At 55.4% G+C, this 25448-nt stretch overlaps 3 protein-coding genes across 22 annotated transcripts; 2 read left to right on the plus strand and 1 right to left on the minus strand.

Moving 5' to 3' along the window:
- The first annotated feature begins 1509 nt into the window (after nucleotides 1-1509).
- On the plus strand, nucleotides 1510-3076 carry NPFF (neuropeptide FF-amide peptide precursor). Its single transcript, XM_086399261.1, has 3 exons — nucleotides 1510-2279; nucleotides 2640-2761; nucleotides 2874-3076. Exons 1-3 carry the CDS (start codon nucleotides 2052-2054, stop codon nucleotides 2989-2991), a joined length of 468 nt encoding a protein of 155 aa, XP_086255387.1. The 5' UTR covers nucleotides 1510-2051; the 3' UTR covers nucleotides 2992-3076.
- A 247-nt stretch (nucleotides 3077-3323) lies between these two features.
- On the minus strand, nucleotides 3324-8631 carry TARBP2 (TARBP2 subunit of RISC loading complex). 15 transcript variants are annotated; one of them, XM_086399254.1, is made up of 9 exons: nucleotides 8484-8631; nucleotides 7767-7931; nucleotides 6871-6973; nucleotides 6180-6258; nucleotides 5541-5613; nucleotides 5199-5316; nucleotides 4776-4903; nucleotides 3923-4124; nucleotides 3324-3755 (listed from the first exon to the last, which is right to left on the minus strand). In XM_086399254.1, the coding sequence occupies exons 5-9, from the start codon at nucleotides 5601-5603 to the stop codon at nucleotides 3598-3600; spliced, it is 669 nt and encodes a 222-aa protein (XP_086255380.1). In that variant the 5' UTR covers nucleotides 5604-5613; nucleotides 6180-6258; nucleotides 6871-6973; nucleotides 7767-7931; nucleotides 8484-8631; the 3' UTR covers nucleotides 3324-3597. The 15 variants fall into 15 exon arrangements, with proteins under 15 accessions (XP_086255380.1, XP_086255374.1, XP_086255377.1 ...); XM_086399248.1 differs by having other exon boundaries at nucleotides 6180-6275; XM_086399251.1 differs by having other exon boundaries at nucleotides 7767-7936.
- Nucleotides 8632-10265: 1634 nt separating this feature from the next.
- Nucleotides 10266-24941, plus strand: MAP3K12 (mitogen-activated protein kinase kinase kinase 12). Of its 6 annotated transcripts, XM_086399174.1 has the most exons (15): nucleotides 10270-10532; nucleotides 18606-18779; nucleotides 18879-19087; nucleotides 19426-19609; nucleotides 19801-19992; nucleotides 20267-20425; nucleotides 20580-20738; nucleotides 21435-21543; nucleotides 21799-21908; nucleotides 22035-22151; nucleotides 22270-22407; nucleotides 22583-23207; nucleotides 23371-23441; nucleotides 23531-23804; nucleotides 24195-24941. In XM_086399174.1, the coding sequence occupies exons 2-15, from the start codon at nucleotides 18643-18645 to the stop codon at nucleotides 24291-24293; spliced, it is 2583 nt and encodes an 860-aa protein (XP_086255300.1). In that variant the 5' UTR covers nucleotides 10270-10532; nucleotides 18606-18642; the 3' UTR covers nucleotides 24294-24941. The 6 variants fall into 6 exon arrangements, 4 of the variants coding, with proteins under 4 accessions (XP_086255297.1, XP_086255300.1, XP_086255298.1 ...); XM_086399171.1 differs by having other exon boundaries at nucleotides 10266-10532; nucleotides 18606-19087; XR_015163594.1 differs by having other exon boundaries at nucleotides 10278-10532; nucleotides 18606-19087; nucleotides 22681-23207.
- The last annotated feature ends 507 nt before the right edge of the window (nucleotides 24942-25448 follow it).

Below are 25448 nucleotides of genomic sequence, written 5' to 3' on the forward strand. Positions count from 1 at the left end.
TACCAAAGCCGAGACAGAAGCTTTGGAGGCTGAGATGAAACTGAGAGCAGGACAGTTTGCCAAGGTAGAAGAACTAACCCATTCTAACTTCTCGCCGATGGAGAGGCCCATCACCTCCATCCGGGACACAGGAAGCAGCTAGAACAGCTCCTTTCTGAATCAGCCTCAGCTCAGATCCATCTGTAAGTGATCAGAGAAATAACAGGATAAATGTGTTCGGTGAGCCCGCTCCGTGCTTGGTGGAGTGCTAGATGCTTGGCATTCATTAAGTTACCGTTCACAAGCGCTCTGGATAACGAGTAGTTGCCTCCTGTCACGGATGATGAGGTATAGGTTGAGACCCTTGACCAAGGCACACAGTGAAGTGTTAACAGCTGCATTAAAACCTTTCGACCCGGGAGCTGCTCTGCAGCGTGCCACCCGCCTCATACCCTGCTCCTCTGAACTTTGTCGGATAAGAACGGACAAGGACCTCAGTATGGTGCACGATCCATTTCCCATGGAAAACCATCTACCCGTGGACATGACACTTCCTTTTAAGAAGTGGTGAAACTATAAGACGTGATGACAATGAAGGTCAGGTTCTGTGCTTCGCACCATCCAGGAGACAAACCTCACAGAAAGGCGCACCCTAACTGAGATTGCACGGATAGAAACGAGTATCTAGGCCACCCAGATCAAAACCTGCTCTCATCTACCTTTCCAAAGTGTGAGTTGGTTTCTAGATGCCTCACTTTAAAGGAAGTGAATGCTTCCCAACTCTACAGAGTGGAAGAATCACAATCTGTCTTCGAACACGGGAAAGGCTTGTAATGTGAGATGACAGGTCCGCTCAGAGTGGGGCAAACCAGAACCCCTGGTGGAGGCCACAAGATGAAAGCCAACTCCTTGCAAGGATGATTCTGTCTGGACTGCTCAGGAAATGGTAAATTCCCTGGGACCCGGATGTGCAAAGACAATCACAGCTAGTGTTTTAAGGACCCCTCCTCTATGCCAGGGTTACCAAAAGCGTCTCAAATAATGTTCCCCTTTGAAAGTGCTTCCTTTTAATGCTGCCATGTTTTAAGTGAAGAAACTTCACTTACAGAGAGCTAAGCATCTCGCCCAAAGCTGATTCATAGGCACTTTATATCATGAGACCTCTCTGGCATCAGCTAAAGAACCACACTGGCGGGAGTTCTGAGGAAGGACTAGGATCAGAAGGGAATACTTCCTGAGAGGCGGTGACTGATTTTTCCTAAGGGGGATTCTAGGTACCTGCCCCAATCAGTCAGAGGCAGAGCCAGGAAGAGGCTGGACCGACTAGAGGGAGGTGGACAAAAACAACAATCTAACCCCAGGATCCTGCCCCTGCCTTTCTGGGACTCTGACGTCAGGGCCTTGGGACCTCGCCTTCATCGAACTCTACTCCAGAGAGAAAATGGCCAAGCTGACCGTGCACAGCCGTGGCCGCAGGGTGGCAGCAGTGCTTCGGCTGCAGAGCGCTGCTCCGTACTCTGAAGTGGGGCTGGTCCAGAGCAGTGCTGGTGAAGATGGGGTCTGTCTCCAAACATCTGATGCAATCTCCACTTTCTGGGGGGCTCTGAGACTGCTTTTGTCTCCTGTACCTCACTTTTCTCTCCACAGGCACATCTCAGAGTAGTGACTCCATTTTTAACCCTCCAAGAGGCAGGTCCACGTGGGTGTAAATGGGCCAGGAGGCCCTGCCTGCAGCCTCCCAAGTCCCCGGACGGGATCACCCTGGCTCTTTCCTCCTTCCTTTCCAGAACATGATGCCTAGCCTGACAGGGCTTTCTGTGTGTTTTATTTTACAAGCTAGCAAGGAGAGGAGGTGATCCATGGGAGCTCTCCAACCTGTTGAGGGATTGGGAGTTCTTGAAGGCCCCCCAGGGCTCTGACAAAGCATCTGCAATTAATGATGCTTCTTGAGCTCTGGAGACAGGATTTATGCATCTAATAAAGTCTGTAACTCTAAGCTTAGGGGCTGGGGCCGGAGGCTGAGAGCAGGAAGTCCCACAGGGGCCGGGGAGGGGGGTCCCAGGCGGCTCTTAATGGAGCTGTGCATTTCCATTGCCTTCTCTAGATTGCCCCTCAGGCGGCTGTGGGAGGTGAGGAACAGGGGGACAGCAGGTATAAGAGGCGGGTGTGGCCACAGCAAGGCAGATGGCAGCATGGACGCCAGGCAGGCAGCAGCGCTGCTGCTGGTGCTGCTGTTAGTAACAGACTGGAGCCACGCTGAAGGACCAGGGGGCCGGGATGGAGGAGACCAGATCTTCATGGTAAGTGAGCATGCCCGTCCTCATCTCACCATTTTCCTGGACCTCGGTTTGAGACTTCTAGAGAAGGAAATGGCAACCCACTCCAGTATTCTTGCCTGGAGAATCCCATGGACAGAGGAGCCTGGCAGGCTACAGTCCACGGGGGTCACAAAGAGTCGGACACGACTGACTAAAAACAAAAGCTTGAGACTTACATTCCAGGTTCAAATACTCTGGCTCCCAGGGTCACTGGGTCCTCATATCTGAGGAAATGACTCCTTAGCCTCCTACAACTTGTCCTGGAGGTCACTCCCTTCCCCTTGTGATCTAAATGCCCAAGGCCCTTACCCATCTTCCTTCCTGGATGGCTCTATACCACAGGAGGAAGACAGCGGCGCCCACCCAGCACAGGATGCTCAGACCCCTAGGTCGCTCCTGCGCTCCCTGCTCCAGGCCATGCAGAGACCCGGCCGGAGTCCAGCCTTCCTGTTTCAGCCCCAGAGGTGAGTCTAGGAGGGTCAGAGGCAAGGCCAGGGCTGAAGGGAGAGGAGTGGGAGGAGAGGAGGAAAGGGGGGATCTGGAAGGACCCATAGCTGAGGGTGGATCTCTCCTAAGGTTTGGCAGAAACACCCGGGGCTCCTGGAGCAACAAAAGACTGAGTCCTCGAGCTGGAGAGGGACTGAGTTCCCCCTTTTGGAGCCTGGCTGCCCCTCAGCGCTTTGGGAAGAAGTGACATGTCATCCTCTGAGGTCTGCATGCAAGGCCCACGCCCCAAACTGCCACGTGTCCCCTGCAAATAAAGCTGTCTGGCTTCTGAATCCGTGTGCGCGTGTCTGCATCCGCATGAGACATGGGAGGGAGTCCCAAGACAAGAACCACAGCCTCCCCCACCTCCACTAAACCCAACTCTCCAGGAACACAGGCGATGGTGTGCCCAGATGTCAGCGCACCCACCAGAAAGGCAAACATGGGGACGCGTGGGGAGCAGAGTGGGGAGGCGCACCGGGCACGTGAGCTGGCGCTAACCCCCTCTGCTGCTGACCACTCAGGGAAACAGACCAGGACTGAAGAATCCAAAAAGCAGCACATTTATTGGGGGCTCTAATGGGAGAGCCCCCAGTTTCATTCCCCTTGGTCATCACCAGTTACATGATGGCAGAACCTGGGCCAGCTGAGGCCCTGTGGTCCCTGGTTCCTGACCCTGTGCCCTCCTCAGCCTGCAGTCTGTGTCAGAGGTAGAGGTGGCACCTCCAGGCGGTACCAGAGCTGGGCAGGCGCACAGGCCGGGCGCAGGAAGAGCAGGGAGCAGAGGATGTATTTCATGAGTCCTGTCGTGGCTTCACTTGCTGCCCGCCATGATCTTGAGGTACTGCAGGGCACGGCGCGCAGCCTCGCCACGGGCTGCCTCCCTGGTGGCTGCAGAGCCATGACACACGGTGGCCGGCTGTGTGGACAGCTCCACCAGGCACTGGCAGAGCCCACTCAGGCTCAACTCCTCTGGAGACCGAGAGAGAAGAGGGAGGCAGTGTTGGGCAGGAGGGCAGCACCGGGGAAGGTCCATGTCACTGTCATGCCCTCCCGAGCCCTCATTCCCATCCATACTTGCTCTGGTCTAGTCCCCACTGGCCCCCGGCCCCCGGCCCCCGATCCCCGACTAGCCATACCAATATCCAGGTAGCTGACATGAAAGGCCTGCTCCTCAGAGAGCTCACTGAGGACACTGCAGCAAGCAGGGCCCAGAGCGCCCAAGGAGCCCAGGGAGCAGCTTCGGAGAGACAGGATCTTCTCTCCCACCGAATTCCGCAGAGAATCCCAGGTGCAGCCTGGGCCTCGGTTCCGAAGTCCATCTAGGCGGGAGCCCACACCCTGACAAGACAGGGAGGGGGAAGGATGCAGCCAGGGGCTCTGAAACCAGGCCCTGAAGAGACATTCTATGCCCAAGGAGAGAAAAGCCCAAAGAATGCTTCCTCCTGTTTGCCTCCCACCTGCCAGTCAATCAATCCCTGGATTGTCTGGTCTCTAAGTTGTGTCTGACTCTTCTGCAACCCCACAGACTGTAGCCCACTAGGCTCCTCTGTCCATGGAATTTTTCAGGCAAAAATACTGGAGTGGGTTGCCATTTCCTCCTCCAGGGGATCTTCCTGATCCAGGGATCGAACCCATGTCTCCTGCTTGGCAGGCAGATTCTTTACCACTGAGCCACCGGGAAGCCCAATCCCTGTGTGGCCCCTTCTAACTACTAGACTGTGGACCAGATGGTCAGGCAGCCTTTCTTATTCCAATAACAGAAGCCTACAGGTCCCTTGCCCTGGGCCAGCTCCCTCCCCCAAAGCACTCACCATGCAGGCCTACAGCTGAGGCTGAAAGGGGGCCCAGGGGTCCCTGTGTCCAGAAGGAAAATGGGCAGGAGGAGGCCTGGGGCCCAGGAGGCTCACTTCCAAGTCACAGACCTGAGTCCTCAGTGCCCTGCCCTGGCATGGAGGATGGAGCATGGGGCATGGCCCACAAGCCACTCACAATGGAAAAGTGATCGTCTTCAGGCTCTGCCTCGTTCCCGTCCCGGGCATCCAGAGGCACTGTGTGCACTCGAAGCAGCATTTTGGCCGCTGCGTTACGCTTTGCCAGCTTTTTGGACGTGCCACTGCCTGCACAGGGGAGAGGGCTGCTGAATTATGGCTCCCAATAGACCCGTTGCTTCCACCCAGCTTAAACTTGGGCTGAGGGTCCCCTCAGTGGCTGTCAATTGAAAAGGGGAGCTCAGGACCTGCCAGGCACCCGGGAACCTGGCTGGCCAGAAGAGGAGGGCAAGAAAGGGTGCAAGGAAGCAGCAGCCAAGCTGGGGTCTCAGCCAGGAGCGTAGAGAGAAGCTGGGAGCTGCCCCTGGCCAGGGCTGGAGTGCTGCGGGGTAGTCACTACAAGCACTCCCCTCCGCCCAGTTACCAATCTCAATGAAACGCTCCACTCGGCAGGTCATAGTAAACTCTTTGCGGTGGGCTGGCCCAGACTCCTGGGTCACCGTGTACTCAGGCAACCGCCAGCCTTTCTGCACCACCAGCTCCTTGGAAGGGAGAAACAAGGGCGCGCAAGAGTGTGAGAGAGGAGTCCTCACATCCTCCCCGCTCCCATCCTGGGAGTCTCAGGTTCCAGGTTAGAGCAGGAGTAAAGGGAGGTGGGTGGGAAAAGCCCTCAGAACAGGGTACCCGCCCCCGATCAGCTTCCCCCACAGCCCCGGGTAAAAGCAAAGGCAGGCAGGCAGGCATGGGAAACGAGGACGCGGCACACCTGTAGAGCACCGACCGGGTTGCACTCAGACTGTTGAGGAGAGACTGGGGGCTGCACCTCCATGGGGGAGCTCCTGAAGGAAAAAGGGCCCAGGGCCAAAGCTGAGGGGGCTGGCTCCTCCTGCGGCTGCCCAGGAGTCCTCCGCCCTGCTCTTGTTTTCCCCACTGCCAGCTCCCTGCTCCCCACCAGGCAGGCAGCTGTCTCTCCAAACATCAAGCCCACCTCCCGCCCCCTCCCCCCGACGAGGTCTCCTCCAGGTCCCAGGCTCATTTCAGTTTTCTGGAACACTTGATCACCACCTAGACAGGACAGTGGAGAGGAGAGTATATCCAGTCCCCAGAAGCACCTGATGGGACTCAAACAGAGGACCATCACGCGGCCAATTCAGAAGAAAATGGGACAAGGAAGACCTTTAGCGTGGTCAAATACTATCCACGTGGTACTGCCAAATTATAAATTACCTCCTGTCTCAAGAGCTTACCAGCTGGTGCAAATTCTTCAAACTCTGGTCCCCAACTATTCCATCCTCTGTTCACTCTCAGACTTCCTCATGCCTGACCAGCCTGGGTCTAAGGGCTGTGAGGCCGGGAGCTAGGACCCCTTTCCACCCTCCTCAGGCAGTCAGGAGAGACAAGATACCTGGTTGGGACAGCAGATGGAACGGGAGTAGCAGCCGCCGCAGCTGTAAAAACCGGCACGTCCTCAGGCAGTGAAGAATCTAGGGGAGAAAAAGAACTTCCCGAGGGGAAGGGGGCCTTTGATTCACACCCACATGGGGTGGTGGTGGGGAATAAAAGGTGGGGGACCCAGGTCCTCCTGAGCTGCCCTCCCCTAAGAAAATCTCTTTCTACCGAAGCCAAAAACTCAGGGAAGCTCAACCACCAGTTCCACCTGAGATCTTCTGGTGTCAAACACTTGATCAAAAATACTAAGAAAAGTGGAAGGGGTGTTTCTTCCTACCCAAGAACCGTGGGAGCAACCAACGCCAACCTGAGTGCAGAAGAGGGAACAACATCTTGCTGGAGAGGAGAAGTATGTTGGGGAGCAACCCCCTCCAGCCTCAGCCTCCACCCCTCTCCCTCCCCAGGCCCAACCTGGGACCCAAACCACAGCCACAACCCCACACTGCGGCTGGCCACTGCCTCCCAGCATCCCTCACAGCAGCAGGAGCCCTGGAAACATCCTGCTCAGGTTTCAGGGGAAGCTCTCAGGAAGCAGCCACGTCAAGGCAGTTCAGTGTCACCAAGTGAAGCCTATGGGGCAGAGGGGCTGACGCAGGGGCCTGGGTTCCTGACAGAGCCTCTAGGATCCTCGGCCGTTCCTCCCTCACCTGCTGTCCTCCAGGGCTGGCTCCAGCATGCTCCCCCCTTTGAGGTGTTTGAGGGCCACCTCAGCTGCCTTGTGCTTGGCTGCTTTCTTGCTGGGGCCCTGACCTAAGAGAGGGGGTGTGGGCAATACTGGAGGTCACTAGAAGGATGGAAAAGAAACCAGCATCCCACAGCCTTTCTCCTCACAACCAGAGGGAATCAACCAAGCCCCATCTCACCAACCTCCCCTTGCCCAACGCTAGAAGTGTTACTCTAACCGCTAGAAGGAAGGGCCCTTATCTTTCCACAAGTTCCCCAAATCAAGTCATGCCAGGTAGAATTGTCCTTGAGGTTAGCCACCTGGAAGTTTTTGCTCTGTCCTACTTTCCTCTGGGGAGCACTTTCTTTCAATAGAGATTGCTGGAAAAATAGTAAAAGTGTAGGCTCCAGAGTCAAAGCCTGGGTCTGCCATTTACTAGAAATGTGGCCTCGCCCCAGCCATTGAATCTCTCTCTTGGTTTCCTCGCATTCAACATGAAAATATTACCACCTACATCACTGGATTCGACCAAGGTTTAAGATTAAGTGGAATTTGATTAAGCACCTGGAACAGAGTCCAGCACAGCAGGCACTCACTCCCCCAAATGCTGCACTGAGATTTCGATTTATCTCCTTTTTCCTCTAGGATGACAACGATCTGCCCAATCACTGTGCCAGTTCTGCTTGCTCTTCTAACTCTCCTAAGTCCTAGGTACCTCCTCACAGACCTGTTCTCCCAATCCAGTCAGTGATTTTTCCCCTAAAATTTCTCCTTCCCTCACTGGTCTTGGAGAAGAGGACCGTGAAGAGACTCCAAGCAATAAAGCCAATGGGGCCCTGTGAATGCACACCCCAGCCAGGCTGCCCAAGCCTTCCTCACCAGTGCAGCTGGTGTCGCCAACGGTGACCCGGAAGGTGAAATTAGGCTGGTGGGCTTGGCCCTCGGCTTTGAGAAGGTCGTACACGGGCGTCTTCCCTATTCTGGTCCCATACTCCTGCAGAAGGCTGATCGGGGTCTTGCCCGGGTTGGCTGCCAGCATTTGCTCTATACTGGGGGTAGGGGCACAGACCCTTCATCACATCTCCCCTCTCTGCACCCACCTGGCCAAGCACTGCCATTATCAGACCCACGCACACTATGGGGGACACTGGGTCCAGGAAACCTCAGGCAGCCACTGGCTGGGGTCAAAGTGGAGTAGAGGTGCAGGCTGGGAAAGCAGGGTCCACTGCCCCGGGGCAAGCAGGGAAAGCACTGTTCCTGTCTCAGTTAGGGCGGGGGATCCTGTACCCCAGTGCAGGTTGGAAGTGCATGTCCCCTGACACAGTGCAGGCCAGGAACCCAGTACCCACCAAATGCACTGAATGTCGGGGGCATAAAGCCCAGTGCCCCAGTGCAGTCTGGGAACCGGGCCAACCCCAACTAGCTAAAGCTGGAGGCAGTGGCCACTGCCGGGGTGCATGCCGGGAACCACGGCCCACTACCCCAGTGCTTGCCGGGAACAACCCTCAGGCCAGGTGCATGCTGGGGCCGCGCCGCTACTCTCTCCGCACCGCGCCAAGCTCTGCGCCCTGCAGGGATCGGTACCAGGCGGCTCACCTGGGCAGCCCGCAGCCCGTGGTAGTGCCGGAGCCTTGCTCCTCTTCACTCATTCCCTCCTCCGTCCCCGCAGGCGCCACCGTGACTGCAGCCTCCACGCGCCCCAATACACCGCCGACGAGCTAGGGCCGGGGCCAAGCCCCAAGTCGCGGCCGGTCGGGCCCACCGCGGGGCATGCTGGGATATGGAGTCCCCCGCCCACCGGACTCTATGAGCCTCCATCAGGAGGGGAGCTATCCGCCCCACAACCCTCCGCGTGGTTCGTTCAGGCAGGCAGCACCGCCTTCTGGGAGGAGTGGACCCTTCCACTGTCGCTTCCCGAGTTGAGGGTGGTTTTTTGTTTTTTTTATTTTTAACAACGTCCCGCCTCCTTCCTTCCGCGTCTCCTCACCCCGGGCTGGAACTCGGGGCATGCGTACCAGCAAAGTGGAAGTGGCTGGGGGCGGGGCAGTAAGGGCGAACTCAAGCCTAGGAAGGTGGGGAGGGATGCTTCGGGTACCGAGAAAACTACAGAACCCAGGAGCTCGCGCGCCATCACTGTCGCAGCTGGGAGGCAGCATGCGCGAAAAGTTTCGCGGCATAATTGGCTAGTCCCGATTTTGCGTGCTCGCTCCAGGTGGATTGCGATTGGTTACCTCATCTAAAGGGGCGGGGACAAGGGAAGAGTCAACCCTCTTGACTCCGCCTCTTTCTTGAGAAAAGGTTGTGATTGGCCCAGGTGAGAGGCCGCTGTCGGTTGCTGACACTTTGCAGTCTAGGAGGGTGGGCCCTGCCTGGACGCGGGAGGCGACTATTCCCTGCCCCTCTGAGCTGGGGCTGTTGTAAATCCTGGTGCACCTCAGTCTCAGTTCCACCTCAGCCTTTGGCCTAATCCTCTGGCGCTCGGGCCTTCGTCTTATAGAACCTGCTTCTTTTTCCTGTGTTGTCCTTCACCACCCTTCTCATTAATTCTGCAGGCTGTCGATTTCCGCTTATTTTCTAAAGCCTTTTTAGAATGGACCTACACCTTTTCCCCTTACACCACGAGATACCCTCCGGGGCCTGAGAATCTAGCTATAAGGGACAAGATTAGAAGGACTAAGGCACATAGTGGTCTTATTCCCTCTGCCATGTGTCCCGGGTCTCAGCTAAAGAGAGGGCAAGAGAGAATTCTGGCCTCTTAAGATTAATCGACTTATCTGTGCGGAACAGAACCCGTATTTTTGGGTCCCAGAGTTCCATTTCCTCCTCGCCAAAGTCTCAGCCACTAGCGCGAAAGATGTAGGGAAATTTTTGTGACCTTGGAGGGAAAGAAATCACGAAAAATGTCTGACTCTAATGAGGGTTCTGGGAATGGGTCAGAGACGAGATGGGCTTGCTCCGTGCGGGGCTAGAGGTCCGATGGAATCTTGGAATAAAAACGAGGGGTCATCCAGGAACACTGGAAAGGGACGGGGCGTTGAGCTGAGTGGATTCCAATTGGTGGACCCGGAGTGGTGGCAATTAGGGAAAAGAAGACAGGCAAGATCGTTTGACAGGGGGAGCGATGCAAGAGCGCTGAGCGGAGGAGGGGGTTCCCATCTGAGGGGTTGCTGTTTCAGGGTATAGGAGGGAGCTTATAAGACCGGTCATAGGGCTTAAGGTCGGGGGTGGGATCGCTCCAGGTCACCGCCAGCAGGGAGGTGCGAGGACCAGACGGGCCAGGGACTAGCCTGGAGCGTGCCGGATGGCAGCAGCGGGCTCCTTTAAGAGGCCGTGGCTCCAGCGCAGCATCCCCCGCTCAGGGCGTGTCCGTCCCGGGGGGCCTGGGGCGGGGGCCTCGGAAGGAGCGGGAGTTCAAGCCGTGTGAGGACGGGGTTTGGGGTCGGGGGGTGGGGGGAGAAAGCTGGAACTGACACACCCGTGCACCCGGACACCTCACGAGCATCGCCTGTGACGGCGCCCCTGGTCCGGTCGAGGGCAGCGGGGGGAGGCGGGAAGGAGGAGGAGAAGGAGGAGGAGGCGGGAGCAGCATCCGGAGCCGAGCTGCAGCAGCGCCGCCTTTTGTGCTGCGGCCGCGGAGCCCCCGAGGTGAGAGCCGGGCCGAGTTGTGGAGGGTGGGGGGCAGGGATGGGTCTGGGTCCTGGGATCCAGGTCCCAGGGAGGGTCGGGACGCAAGATGTGGAGGGGTGTGGGGAGGGTGGCGCGGGGATGCTGAGACGGGATGGAGGAACTGGGGACCTGGACCCGCCGCCTGTGGGGATGGGAAGGAGGGGAGCCGAGCCGAGGGACGCCGCGGCCCAGCTTGGAGGTGAAGGGCCTCCAAAGCTGGAAAGGAGTGTATGGGGTGGGGGTAGGGGGATGATTGGGGGACAGACTTAAAGGACAGCGGGCAAGAGAACATCTTCCTCTCCTCCCACTCACCCTCAGGAAGAGGGAATGGGAAGGAGGAGGAGGAAGAGTTTCGGCCCCACAGGAAAGGAAAGGAAGGACAAGGCCTCATAGGCCCCTCACTCCCCCTCCCCACCCCTTGCGCGCGCACAGGCACACTTTGCAGGCTGGACCTGAGGATTATAGGCAGACAGCACCTGTTCCTGGATGCCCAGGTGATGGTCATCTTCCCCTCCCCCATCCATATATGGCTTTCTCCCTTCTCCATCTCTCCATCTGCTCTGGCTCCTCTAACCCATTTCCCCAGCCCAGGCCTTTCATGAACCTCCTCCCTTTTCCCTACACACTCTTTAAACTCCTTGGCCTAAAAATAAGCAAGAATCCTTTCCACAGAGTTAAAACTCCTCTAACCACGGCTTTGGCTAAGGGGTCAGAGTGTGCATGGACAATGGAAGGAAATAGTGGGGTGTCCCTTAGAACTGAAGGAAAAGTCCCACCGTTTAGCTCCCTCTTGGGAGGAGAGTGGGTCAGGGCCTTAGGAAGGGGTGCACACGAGGTCTCTCCTGCACTCAGGGTCCTCTCAAGCCACAGTCAGTGCCTCCCTCTAAACACCATTTCCCTTCCAGCTCACAGAATGGACTCCATGGCTTTGAGAGTTCTGCTGTTTCAGCCAGAGGGTCATACCTAGGGAAGGCAAGTAGCAGGGATTCAGGAAGGAAAGGACCTGAGTAAAAGCCCTGGGTCTTCCTGTCCAGACACTGAAGTTTCTCTGAAGCTTAAGGGCCTGCTCTGTCCTATCTCACACTTAAGGGTGGAAAAAAATTCTGCCCTCTCCAGCCGGGCAGCGCATCCACTCACTCACTATAGGGACTGCGGGATGCTGGGAAGACCAATGGTGTGAGACACTAACTCCAGCACTTGTGAAAACAAGCAACTAAATATCCACCCTGTAATTCAACCCAGTTACAGGCAGGAGAGTCAAGTTTACATAAAGAAGTGGCTCAGGACTTCTTGGGTGTCCTTCCAGCTAAGGAAGGCAGAACCCGTCTAAAATCCAACTGCTGTTTGTAGGTTCCTCCCCGAGCGGTGATGATGTGCTACTCTGGCTTTGCCAGGAAGAGGACCCTAAATTCTAGTACCCACTACATGGACTCGCCCTGTGACTTAGCACAGGCAGTCCCACCTTGCCCTGCTGGGCTGGGAGAAAGGATTAGGGAATCAACCCTTTCAGGAGTCCCTGTTGGGGCAGAACAGAGAATAGTATGGAAATGACACCAGCAGGGGACACAGGAGCTTCACGATAGCTGGCCACAGACACTGGTCTGTCTGCTTCATTTGCTCCCAGAAGAACTAGGGGCAGCTGTGTGTTGGGGAAAGGTGATGAGGAGGCAGGGGCGCTTACTCCAGAGTAGACTAAGGATCTTCCTCTGGTTCCTTCTCTCCTTACTCCCTTTTCTATCCCCTATGTTTACCCAACTCTCCATCTGTACCTTCCCCGCTGCCTCTTGCTTTGACGAGGCAGACAGGGGAAAGAAGGGAAGGGACACCATTTATAAAAACCTACTGCTGCTTGTTAGGTCCTTTCCATATGTTAATGTTTATAGGGAGCTTCCTGTATGCCAGGTAACAGGCCCACGAACTTTATTTGTATTATCTCAATACCACTCATAAAATACTGAGAGATAGTGTGATCATCATCTCTATTTTAGGGATGAGGAAACTGAAACTTAAAGAAGTTAAGTAATCTGTTCAAAATCAAAAAATCAGTGGCCAGAGAGTTTAGGATTTGAATCCAGGTCTGTCTGACCCAGAGCCTGTGTTCTTACCCTCATAATAGCTTGCATTGCCACCGTGTGAATTAGTGAGCCCCCATTTAGAGATGAAGAAACTGAGGTTTGTTAAGTCTCAGGCAGGGACTTTGCAGGTGGTCCAGTGGTCAAGACTCCACGCTCCCAATACAGGAGGCACAAGTTCAGTCCCTAGTCAGGAAACTAAGATCCCACACGCCTCATGCCACGCGGCCAAAAAAAAGTCTCGTAGTCCAGGTCACCCAGCTGGAGACTGTGGTCAAGAGCAGAGGCAGGCCCTCAACCAGACCACTCTGCTTCTCAGGTCATCCATGTTCCCTCCCTGTCTTACTGTCCAAGGCTGGGTGACAGAAATCAATAATAGGCATTCTGTAATTTTCATTTCTTCTTTTTCAACTTAAAATAGGTTTTTAAATTTCTTAATAAAATACCCACAATTCCATCTACTTAGCAATGGTTATACATTGGTATCTGTCCTTCCATATCTTTTTCAATAGCACCCGGCTCAGGAACAATTTGTTAAAAATACACAGAACTTCTTCCAGGCTCACCTGAAGTCCTGAGTAGCAGGGACCCCTATGAGCCACCATACCTTGCTATTTGCCTCCCCTTCCCCTCACATCTTAACGGTAGGGCTGAGGGGTGATCCTGGGCCACGAGAGCCATGGGGTGACGACAGGGTGCAGAGAAGGAGGCCTTCCCCCTCAGTTCAGAGGAGGTGGGACATAAGGATTTGCAGAGGAAGGACGGGGGGCCTCTAGCACACCACTGCCTTTGGGACCTGGTTCCCCTGGGACCTGAAAACAAGTTGTGTCCTGGGGAAATAGAAGGTTGGAGACCCAAGTCTCCCTTCTGACCAGAGAGAAGAGACGGCCTCTCCAGACTCCAGAATCTACAAAGACCTGGTGTCCAGCCAACCAGAAAGACAAAGCCAGGAGCCTGGCACTGTGCTCATGGCATTCCCTACATCATCTTACTTAGCCCTCACTACCCCATAAGGTAGGGGTGGGAATCTCAGAGGGATTATGGTCCTTAAACTAATTCGTGGCAAAACCAAGGTTCTAGTTCTGATCTCTCCAAATCCAAAGCTGGTTCCTTTTTTCCTAAGTAGTACTGCTCCCTCCCAGCCCTTTCGGTACCCACTCTACCGGAAGAAGTGGTGCTGGCTAGAGGTTTAGGGGCTGGACCTGTGTGAGCCTGGGGGCCTGGAGATAGGGGTGATCTCCAGTTTTACCCTGGCTCTCAGGGGAAAGCATTCCCCCCTCAGGAGGACACAACAGACAAGCTACAGTTCTTTCCAGCTGAGAATAACCCTGGCGCCAGGACCCTTGGCCAGGAGGGGTTAGAGTCCTTTATTCTCTCAGGAGTGTCTTGGGGCTCCTTTCCCTGGGAAGACATTCCTTACACCCCCACTCAAGAGAGATGGGGAATCTTCCTCCCTTTCCTGAGTGCAAAACAGAGTCCAAGACAGTGGCGAGGGCTCATTATGGGAGCCCAAGACTTAGACAGATGGCCTGGCCTCTCAACTGAACCCCCAAGACAGCCAGACAAGCAGCCTGGCGTTGACATTCTGCTGTTAAACAGGAGGGAGAGAGAAAGGACTTAAAGGGTTGCCTTGCCACAGGCCTCCAGCCTTTCAGGCAGGAGAACCAAGGTTGGGGGGGGGGTACTCCCTGCCCCCACAGTACCACCAGCAAACAGAGAATCTGGTACCTGAAACTGATCTGGGGCCCCCCCTCCCCGGTGCCCACAGAGCCTCTTTTGCATAATTTACGGGCCACTCTGCCCCATACCCAATCTGAAGCAGAATTCTGCACTGTGAGCATTTGATAAACATGGGTGACAGAATGACTGACAGGTCCACCCGCTCCTGTCACATCCCAGCCCTTCCCCCACACTCTGCATAATTGATGGCCAGGGAGACAGCTCCCCTCCCCCCGGGTGACCGGGTGTCTGGGCCAGGGGCTCCTAGCCGTGATATCCCCCTCCAAAGCCTCGGCGCCAGGGCCCAGCTGGGGGGCAGTGGGACACAGCTGGCAGGTCAGAGATAAAGGACACAGAGAGGGTGTGGGCCAGGAGAGAGGAATCTCTCCTTCACTAGAATTCCCTGGGGCCTCAGCTCCGCCACTTCCACTCCCCTCACCACACACACGCACGTGCACACCACACTCACTCCTTCAGGTCAATCTGGAAGAGCTGTCATTAGCCTGAGAACCAGGAAAGGGTGGGTTGAGCCTGGCTAGGTTCTCTCCCTTTTCTTTGGTCCCATCCACTACTTCTTCAGCTTCTTCCACTGCCCGAAAAGACAAACAGGTGAAATGGCTTCTCTCTCTCCCCAGCTGCCGGCCCTGGATACAGGAGGGGCCCCTGGGGAGGCCTGGGCAGCTGGAGGGAAGATCGGCTTCAAGTGTCGTGGAGCGTGTCACCCTCTCTATGCCTAAGCCTCCTGGTTGCCAAACACCAGATGAAGGCTGAAAAATTCCTTTACAAAGCCAGGTGTTGTACCTACTCAGAACTCAGCTTCTAAATACGAAAGGAAATCAGGGAGGGCACAGATCTCCTGTTTTTCAATCCCCTTTCATTCAGCTCCTTTTTCCGTGTCCTTTGCTTCCCAAATCAGTTTTTCAGCCCATCCTTCTTAGGACTGCCTCTCCCAGTGTTTCACGCTCTTCTGTTTCTCAGCTAGACAGGCCCTCCTTTTCTGGTCTGCCTTTCGCCCTTTCTCCTGTCCAGTCTCCCCGTTTTCCCATTTCCTGCTTTCTCTATGGCACCGCACCCCCAATGCCGACCCAAGTCCCCTCTCTTCACCACCACAGCTCTCTCTCCGCTGCACTCGGGGACGGGGGTGGACATGGGGAAGACGGGACGCAGAGGCGGTGGCTGGCTGGGGTCGGTGGTCCCTGCCTGCGAGCCCGCAACCAGCACGTGGGCCAGCCCAGGTCAGGGGCGGGGCCCTGGCGCGGCCCCACCCCCGCGGTCGCCGCTCACGTGACTCCGGGCTAATCTTGTCCCGGTGACTTCACGCGCCGCCTCGGGTCCAGTCGTCATGGTTACGCCGCAGCGCCCAGCGCTTCCCCCAACCCGCTGCGTCCCCTCCCGGACCCCCTCCTCTCACGGCCGGGCCCCCGCCCCGCCCCCAGCTCCTTTCCACGTGACGGCCAGGAAGGAGGTCGGGAAGGGGGAGGGGGTGCTGGGGCCGTAACCCCTTCCTCTCCGCTGCGAACCGCCCTCACTCTGGCTTCTAGCTGTCTGAGCGCCCCAGTCCCGCCAGCCCTCCCCGCAGACCCGCCCGGGCGGAGTGCCGGGAGCCCCAGCCTTCGTTCTCAGCGGCCCCAAAGGGGCGGCCGGCTTGAGGAGGCACAGGCAAAAGCCCTCGGGTCCTCCAGCGGACGTTCTCCAGCGAATTGGCACGTTGCTTGGCCTGTCGTTTGTCTTACTATGTGCATCTCACTCCTTGAAGCCGCCGTTATCTCGCAGGATATGTTGGGGGTCCGGAGGCTGGGATTTCATCTTTCTGAGCCTCGGTTTTCTCAAGAGTGTAAAGAGACCTATAATAATACCTCCTTCCCTGGAGAGTTCTGAGGAGTGAGGGAGCTAGTACATGTGGTCCTTAGGACGATCCTCGGATGCATAGAACAGTGGTTGCACCTAACTGGGCACCTTCATGCGCTCTGGATGCTGTTGGAAGCCCTGGGATCCCGTGTGGCGTCGTCACTCTCAGGAGTACAGGCTCTCAAAGGACTCCCGACCGTACTGTGCCTCCAGGATGGTGGGAGCCATCATGCAGGAAGCACAGCTCAGACTGGACATTAACTCAGAGCATGGGGAGGGGGGGCACTTCCAGGATGAAGTGAAACTTGGAGGACAACAGATGGTATGTGAGAAGCGCCTTCCAGACTGAGAACGACTGGGCACTGAGCTGGAGCCTCATCCTAGCTGAAGTACTTAGGACAGGTTATTTAAGACCTCTAATACCTCTGTTAAATGAGAGTAACTTAGACGCCTAATTTAAGAGATTTTAGGATTAAATAAGCTAATGGACCTATAACAGAGGCTAATATGGGCGGCAGCTTTCCATAAGTGTGAGCCATTCTCGTTAGGGGCCCTGGCCCAAACACCTGATGAACTTGGGAACAGGCTCAGTTCAGTAGGGCCTGGGTACGAACAGCAATGGAAGATGAGGCTGGGGAGGGGCCAAGAGCATGGAGGTGAGGCTCCAGGACCAAGGAGGGGCTACTAGAGGGTTTGAAGAAAAGGGGAGCTCCAAAAGGCCAATTTGTGCTTTAGAAAGACCCTTCTAAAGGGTGGGTGGAGAATGGGGTGGAGGGGGATCTTGGAAGAACTTGGAGACCATTCAAGGGGCAGTTGTCCTAGGTCACGTGACAGCTACTGAAGCCTGGATTAAGGCAGTAATGTGGAATAGAGGAGAAACTAGTAAGGCATTGGTTCTGGTCTTTACCGATGTGCCAGGCATAAGAATCACCTCAGGTGCTTGTTAAACACTTAGGTATTTGAGAGGCCTGGAAATTGTTACAAGAGCTGAGCCCATCAGAGGTGCCAAGCCTCTCTGTGCATACATCCCCACCCAGGGAGTCCTTTTTATTGTAGATTCCTGCCACCCCTCTCCAGTAGTGACTCAGAAGCTCCGGTGCAAGGGGTCAAGGAGGGACGCTACTATACTGAGTAGTGTTAGAGAGGCATTTTGGCCTCCGAAATCCCTACCTCTCAGAATCTGGTAACTGGTAAGATGTGGTGGGAGATGGGAGATGAGATGACTTCCGTCAGGCTGAAAAATCTGCTGTGCCTGAACGATAGCTAGTCTGTCCTTTTGTGCAGTTGGAGAAATCAAGGCTCAGATACAGCTTGGCTGAGGTCAGCTATCAATTGGGACAAATCTCCATTGATTGGAAAGCTAGGTAGTAGGGGACAGAGTAATGAAGAGGAAAGGAGATAGGCCCTTCTCTAAGTGAGCCCTGAGGGAGCAGCTGGACTAATGGGAGGGACAAGGTGGGGGGATGGTGGAGAGGGGGGACCAAGTGAGCAGGCTACACAGCCTGCCCTGACAGCTTCTGCCTCCTCCTCGGACAGTTCTACCTTTTTCCCTCTGTGTCTGTGCTGGGCACAGAGCTGATCAGCTGTTGCTTAGATCAGCCCAGGTGTGTAGCTGTGAGCACCTGAGAGACCCAGTTGTGAGCCTTGAGTGTGCCTTATGATAAGACTCTCAGCAGGATCACATATCGAGTACATGAGTGTGAGGCCCAGGTGTATCACATGTACACAGGAGGGGTGGAAATGTCATTGAGAGTGCCTGAGCGGTAGAGTCTGAGCAGTGTCATCTGTCTTTGCTTCGGTGTGAGGGAGGCCTGCATGTACTGTTAACATGTGTAAGATTGAGACTCAAAGTAAAAGTTGTGTATCTGAAAGACCCTAATACAACACTCGTGTGCATGTGAGCCTCAAGTGAAAGAAACATGTTTTCCAGAGGTGAGTTACAGCACTCTTACAGGGAGAAGGGATCTAGTCTGTTACCATACTTGAGATTGGGACATACTTCCCCAGTATCTACCTGAGCAGGGCTGTTAGCTGTATCCACCTGAGAGTGATACTTAGGTATGTTGCCTATATACCTGAGTAAGGAAGACTCCGGGAGCTGGTGATGGACAGGGAGGCCTGGCGTGCTGTGATTCATGGGGTCGCGAAGAGTCAGACATGACTGAGTGAACTGAACTGAACTGAACTGAAGGAAGACTTATGTTACTAATAGATGCTAGAGAGGAAGCCTGTGTATCAGGTTCCCCAAGATGGGTCCCAGCTGAAACTTGGAGGAAGATGGGTACCTGAAGCTAAAATATGTGTTACTTCTAGGAGTGTTCTTGTGTGCCCAGCTCCCCAACTTGTGCCTCTGCCTCTATGTACCTGAGCTGGGCACCTGTGGCTTTGACAGCTCCTCCCTCTTTTTCCACAGGGCCCACCGCTTACCACCACACTGGGGCCCAGAGGCCATGGCCTGCCTCCATGAGACCCGCACACCCTCCCCTTCCTTTGGGGGTTTCGTGTCCACCCTAAGCGAGGCATCCATGCGCAAGCTGGACCCAGACACTTCCGACTGCACCCCCGAGAAGGACCTGACGCCCACCCAGTGTGTACTCCGAGACGTAGTGCCACTCGGGGGTCAGGGCGGGGGCGGGCCCAGCCCCTCCCCAGGTGGAGAGCCGCCCCCTGAGCCTTTTGCCAACAGTGTCCTGCAGCTCCACGAGCAGGATGCAGGGGGCCCAGGGGGAGCCACTGGGTCCCCTGAGAGTCGGGCGTCCAGGGTCCGAGCGGATGAGGTACGGCTCCAGTGCCAGAGCGGCAGCGGCTTCCTGGAGGGCCTCTTCGGCTGCCTGCGCCCTGTGTGGACCATGATCGGCAAAGCCTACTCCACGGAGCACAAGCAGCAGCAGGAAGGTAGGCTGTGTCCATAAGGGGGCCCTTTCCCGTCTCCCTGAGCCCGAGATGTGTTTGGACAGCCGCACCAAAGTCGCCCGATGACCCTTTCACCCCCCCGAGCCCAGCCCCCGCCCCTTATTTGTCCATCAGCTGCTGAGTCCCCAGCTTTATTTTAGGCCACCTCTTCATTTCCTCCCATCCCCTCAAATCTAACCTTCTTGGCCTGTTTTAGCTGCTTTTCTGCCTCACCCTCTTTGAGTCATTTCAGCCAACCCCAGGCTTTCCCCAGTGCCTGACCACCCCAAGGCCCTGAGTGTGGCTCTCTGAGCCTATGGCACTGTGCCTCCTGTCCACAGACCTTTGGGAGGTCCCCTTTGAGGAAATCCTGGACCTGCAGTGGGTGGGCTCAGGGGCCCAGGGCGCCGTCTTCCTGGGGCGCTTCCATGGGGAGGAGGTGGCTGTGAAGAAGGTGCGGGACCTGAAGGAAACTGACATCAAGCACCTGCGAAAGCTGAAGCACCCAAACATCATCACCTTCAAGTAAGGTCCAGGGCAGGGGCCATGGTACTCTCCCCTCAGCGCACTCTTCTGAGGGCAGAGACCTACTTGGGTAGCAAGGGATCTTCCTGAAGTGGGTATCAAAATGGCACAGTTGGGAAGGGGGTACCAGGTGTGAATCACAGGGCTGTTGGGATGGCTGAGGCCTTCATCCCACTGTGTTCGGCCCCCAGGGGTGTGTGCACCCAGGCTCCCTGCTACTGCATCCTCATGGAGTTCTGCGCCCAGGGCCAGCTGTACGAGGTGCTGCGGGCTGGCCGCCCCGTCACGCCCTCCTTGCTGGTTGACTGGTCCATGGGCATCGCCGGCGGCATGAACTACCTGCACCTGCACAAGATTATCCATCGGGACCTCAAGTCCCCCAAGTGAGTAAGCGAGCGAGCAGGGAGAAGCGCCTGTGCAGTCTCCCATAGGTGTCCCCACCCAGGGCAGTGTGGCCATCTCCCTGCTCTCAGACCCTGTCCTAAAGTCCACATGGCCATGTCAGAAACCCTTCCCAAGTGACAGCCCTATCTTGAGAAGGCTGTGGTAAGCCCTCCATTTCCGGGTGTCCCAAACGACTTCAAACAGTAAGAGTTGCTGCAGCTAGAGGAGGCGCGTGGAGGGGCGCGGACCCCAGCTGACTACACTCTTTACCAGCATGCTAATCACCTACGACGATGTGGTGAAGATCTCCGATTTTGGCACTTCCAAGGAGCTGAGTGACAAGAGCACCAAGATGTCCTTTGCAGGGACAGTAGCCTGGATGGCCCCTGAAGTGATCCGCAACGAACCTGTGTCTGAGAAGGTTGACATCTGGTGAGGGCCAGGTTGAGGACTGAAGGTGGCAGGTGGCCAGCGGTGGGTGGGGAGAGGGTTGTTCCAGGGCCTGAGTGCAAGTGAGATGAGCCTGCAGTGAGCAGGGCCTCTGGAGGAGGGCCTCCTCCAAAGTGCTGTCCCCTCTCATCCCTAGGTCCTTTGGCGTGGTGCTGTGGGAGCTGCTGACTGGTGAGATCCCCTACAAAGACGTAGATTCCTCAGCCATCATCTGGGGTGTGGGAAGCAACAGTCTCCATCTACCTGTGCCCTCCAGCTGCCCAGACGGCTTCAAAATCCTGCTTCGCCAGTGCTGGTAAGGACCACCTGGGAAGCAAGGGAGTATGGATGATGGTTAGCCAGCACCCAGGATCCGGGCATCCAGGCCCAGAATCCTCAACAGGGAAAGGGGAACTGGGCTCCCAGATACGGCTCTCCAAGACCCTAGGACTCAGAGTGTGGATCAGGGGCGCTAGGATAAAGAACTGAGAGGAGCTGGGGAGACCAGTAGTCTGCAGGGGTGTGTGTGACCTGTTTCCTTATCTGCAAAATAGGGACAGCAGCGTCTGATAGAGAGGGTGCTTATGAAGTGCCAGTGCAGGCCCAGCACAGCCGCTAAGCACGGCTGGCTAGACCTCAAGTAGACTGCCTCAGGACACTCCCTGGAAAGCCAGGGCCCTGCATCCTTGTTTGGAACCTAGACCATGGAGGAAGGTGGGAGATTTCTAATTTTTCACTAAGCCATTTCCCAAAGTGTTTTTTTAATGGAGTTACTCAAAAAGGTTTGTTTTGGCAAACAAGTTGCAAGATAGGATTAAATAGGTTTCCTTACTGCAGGACTTTGACGTACTACAGACAGCTTGTAACATGTCCTGGCTAGTTGACCAGGGAATCCTTTTGTCACAGCAAACATTCTAGGGTTGGATTCTCCAGGACCAGGACACACTTTGGGAAAGGGTGCTCTAATTCCTTCCTGAAATGCCTCCCCCCCCCCAAACTTTATTCCATCTAGGAACAGCAAACCACGAAACCGCCCATCATTCCGACAGATCCTGCTGCATCTGGACATTGCCTCAGCCGACGTACTCTCCACACCCCAGGAGACTTACTTTAAGTCCCAGGTGTGCTGTGGAGAGGAAGATGAATGCCCCGGCTCCCTCTCTTTGCAGAGATAATGATACCCTTTGAGGGGAGGCTGGGAAGAAGGGTGGCTGGGGATGGGTAGATCAGCTCTTGAAGGGCTGGGACCTGTCTTGGTTGATCCCGTGCCCCAATCCTTTTTGCTGCCACACACCACAGTCTGCAGCAGCACAGGCACCTACAGGTGTGACAGGTAAAGGGATGTCCCTCACTGCGAAATGTCTCTCCACCCCCAGGCAGAGTGGCGTGAAGAGGTAAAGCTGCATTTTGAAAAAATTAAGTCAGAAGGGACCTGTCTGCACCGCCTAGAAGAGGAGCTGGTGATGCGGAGGAGGGAGGAGCTCAGGTGCGTGCTGTGTTTGGCAAGGTGACTTCACCAACTGCAGGGCCGGTAGAGCGGTTCCCAGAGACTGGGATAAATGATGGCAGCAGATGAAGCCAGCTCACCTCTAAACACTTCTACCCATTTCAGACATGCCCTGGACATTAGGGAACACTATGAGCGGAAACTGGAGAGAGCCAACAACCTGTACATGGAACTTAATGCCCTTATGTTGCAGCTGGAGCTGAAGGAACGGGAGCTACTCAGGTAACCACACATGCCCTCACGCACCAATTCCCATCTTCTGAAGCTGTACCTGACTCCCAGAGTCTACTGAGCCGTGGCCCAGCTCCCTCGTCACATGCCTAAGGCGTTTTGTCTTTAGGAGGGAGCAAGCTTTAGAGCGGCGGTGTCCAGGTCTGCTTAAGTCACACCCTTCCCGGGGCCTGCTGCACGGGAACACGATGGAGAAACTAATCAAGAAGAGGAATGTCCCACAGAAACTGTCGCCCCACAGCAAAAGGTAGGACCAACCAGAGTTGACAAGTGCCACGGTTCCAGAATGGCAAGGGGGTGCTGGAGAGACAGGTGTAGGGCTCAAGAATGCCAGGAAGACGATACTTAGGTGGGAGAGAGGTGCCTTTTACTGCCTAAGTAATGTGTTACATCTCCAACTTGCACTTTCCCTCTCCCACCAGGCCAGATATCCTCAAGACTGAGTCTTTGCTACCCAAACTAGATGCAGCCCTGAGTGGGGTGGGGCTTCCTGGGTGTGCTAAGGGCCCCCCCTCACCAGGACGGAGTCGCCGTGGCAAGACTCGTCACCGCAAGGCCAGCGCCAAGGGCAGCTGTGGGGACCTGCCTGGGCTTCGTGCAGCTGTGCCACCCCATGAACCTGGGGGACCAGGAAGCCCCGTGGGGCTAGGCGGGGGACCCTCAGCCTGGGAAGCCTGCCCTCCAGCCCTCCGTGGGCTCCACCATGATCTCCTGCTCCGAAAGATGTCTTCATCATCGCCAGATCTGCTGTCAGCAGCATTGGGAGCCCGGGGCCGGGGGGCTACAGGGGGAGCTGGGGATCCTGGCTCACCACCTCCAGCCCGGGGAGACACGCCCCCAAGCGAGGGCTCAGCACCTGGCTCCACCAGCCCGGATTCACCAGGGGGAGCCAAAGGGGAGCCGCCTCCACCAGTAGGACCTGGTGACAGTGTAGGGCTGCTGGGAACTGGAAGGGAAGGGACGGCGGGACGGGGAGGAAGCCGGGCTGGGTCCCAGCACTTGACCCCAGCCGCACTGCTGTACAGGGCTGCTGTCACCCGAAGTCAGGTAAACGGATGCTGCCTGACCTCTTCCCCTTCCCTTCTCCCCACTGTAGCTCCCACCTTCCGTTCTTTTTCTCAAGCCATTCCTAACACTATATAACCATGTTTCCTTATCCTGAGTTCTTGACCTCTTTCCTCCTCTGACCAGTCACTCATCTTTCCTGCAGAAACGCGGCATCTCATCAGAGGAAGAGGAAGGAGAGGTGGACAGTGAAGTGGAACTGGCCTCAAGCCAGAGGTGAGTGATGGAATTAGGAGGTAACAGCATTCTTCGCTTTCCACTGCAAGGTGTAGTCAAGCTGTGACCCTGGTTGTTCCCACAAACAGGTGGCCTCAGGGCCTGAAAATGCGCCAGTCACTATCTACCTTCAGCTCAGAGAATCCATCAGATGGGGAGGAGGGCACAGCTAGTGAGCCTTCCCCCAGTGGCACACCTGAAGTTGGCAGTACCAACACAGATGAGCGGCCGGATGAACGGTCTGATGACATGTGCTCGCAGGGCTCAGAAATCCCACTGGACCCACCAGCTTCTGAGGTGGTTACTGGCCCAGAACCCAGCTCCTTGCCCGTCCCACACCACGACCTACTCAGAGGGGAGCAGGTACGTCACACCAACCAGGTATTGACCAGGGAGGAGACAGCCTGATCATTTGAGGGCTACTGGGTTGACAGATGCACAGGCCAGAGAGAGAGGTACTTAACCTCTGTCACTCTGTAGCTGAAGCTGTTCCCTCCCATACTGAAGAGCAGATATTCACCTGTTAGACTCTGGGAGATTTAGAGTACTTAATTAAGGTTGCTTGCATGCTACCTATAAATTGCAACCAGGGGGAAATCCTGACAGTCTGGTGCCTTGGAGAATGGCCTGAACCACTGAAATTTAGAGACAGTAAAATCACTAACTTGTTACTACAAAGATGTCAGTGGATTCTGAAGGAAGCGATTTGCCAAGAGATGCCGTCTCACCTCACTGCTTTTCTGCTTTTTCCAGGGCCCTCCCAACCCTGAGGACTCAGACTGTGACAGCACTGAACTGGACAACGCCAACAGCGGTGAAGCCTTGCGGCCCCCAGCCTCCCTCCCTCCGTGAAAGCCACCCTCATCCCTGTACATAGAGAAATATTTATATAAGTAATATATATGCGCCACATAATCAATAAAGACAGGGCTGTCCCAGCCGTAAGTTGGGCTCAAGGGAGACTGACCCCTAACCAAGTCACCTGATAAACTCTAGGGACACTGGCAGCTGTGGAAATGAAGGATAAATACTGCCCTAGAGATATGGTTAAGGGCAAACTGGCCCCTTCCTGCTTCACCCCCATGAGTTCAACCAGTGGTGAGGCAACATGAAAGCCCAACTTGCCTATGTTCCTTTACTTTTTCTGCCCAAACCCTAAGGAGCAGGAAAGGGAGCCATTTAGACTGCACTTTTTTTTGTTTTCTGTTTACTCTGTTTACACATTTTGCACTTGGGAGGAGGGAGGCTAAGGCTGGGTCCTCCCCTCTGAGGTTTCTCAGGTGGCAATGTAATTTCTTTGTCCCTCCATTTCTCTGCCCAAGCCCTGGCTTAGGGCCTAGGGGAGGCCAGGAGATTGTGAAAGCATGTGATGGCTCAGGCTGAAGAACCGGGGTATTGTTTTAAGTCCCTACTTTTATCTTGGTGCCTGACTGGGGTGGGGACTGTCATATTGTAACCCCTGTGAAAAACCTTGAAATATAACCACTCCATGCAGGCCCAGCTGTTGAGGGTTTTCTTGGTGAATGAATGGGGTAGCTTGCATGGTTAAGTAGGAGCCGTGGGCTTTGGAAATTACCTACAACGCTGAATGACTTGCTCCTTTTATGCTTTAAGTGATGCTAACCACTTAGAGCACCAACCTAAAACCTGTATAAACAGGTCTATCTTTATAAAGGATTGTACTAGGACAGACCTTAGAAAATATCCATCCTTATTAAACAGAATGATTTCTGGACAAGGGTGTAGGTATTCCCAGGAAGGTGAATCCCAGTGAGACAAATTCTGCTGCTTCCGTGTGTATGCGTGTGCACCCTTCCAGTGGGAAGTGCTTGCTTACATTTTGCAGGCATGTCTTAGAAAACTGGAATCCCCATTCTTTTGGACCAAGGGCACAGCCAGCTTGCTATAGCTATTATTAAGATCACTCTGCAATGCAGGCTCAAGGGCTACAGAAAAAGATGGGAGTGGTAAAACAGAAGAAAACATCTGCACTGGAATAAACGCTTA

This window comes from Bos grunniens, chromosome 5 (assembly GCF_055505025.1).
Source record: "Bos grunniens cultivar Pamir isolate PY7600 chromosome 5, Bosgru_T2T1.0, whole genome shotgun sequence".
NCBI lineage: Eukaryota > Metazoa > Chordata > Mammalia > Artiodactyla > Bovidae > Bos > Bos grunniens.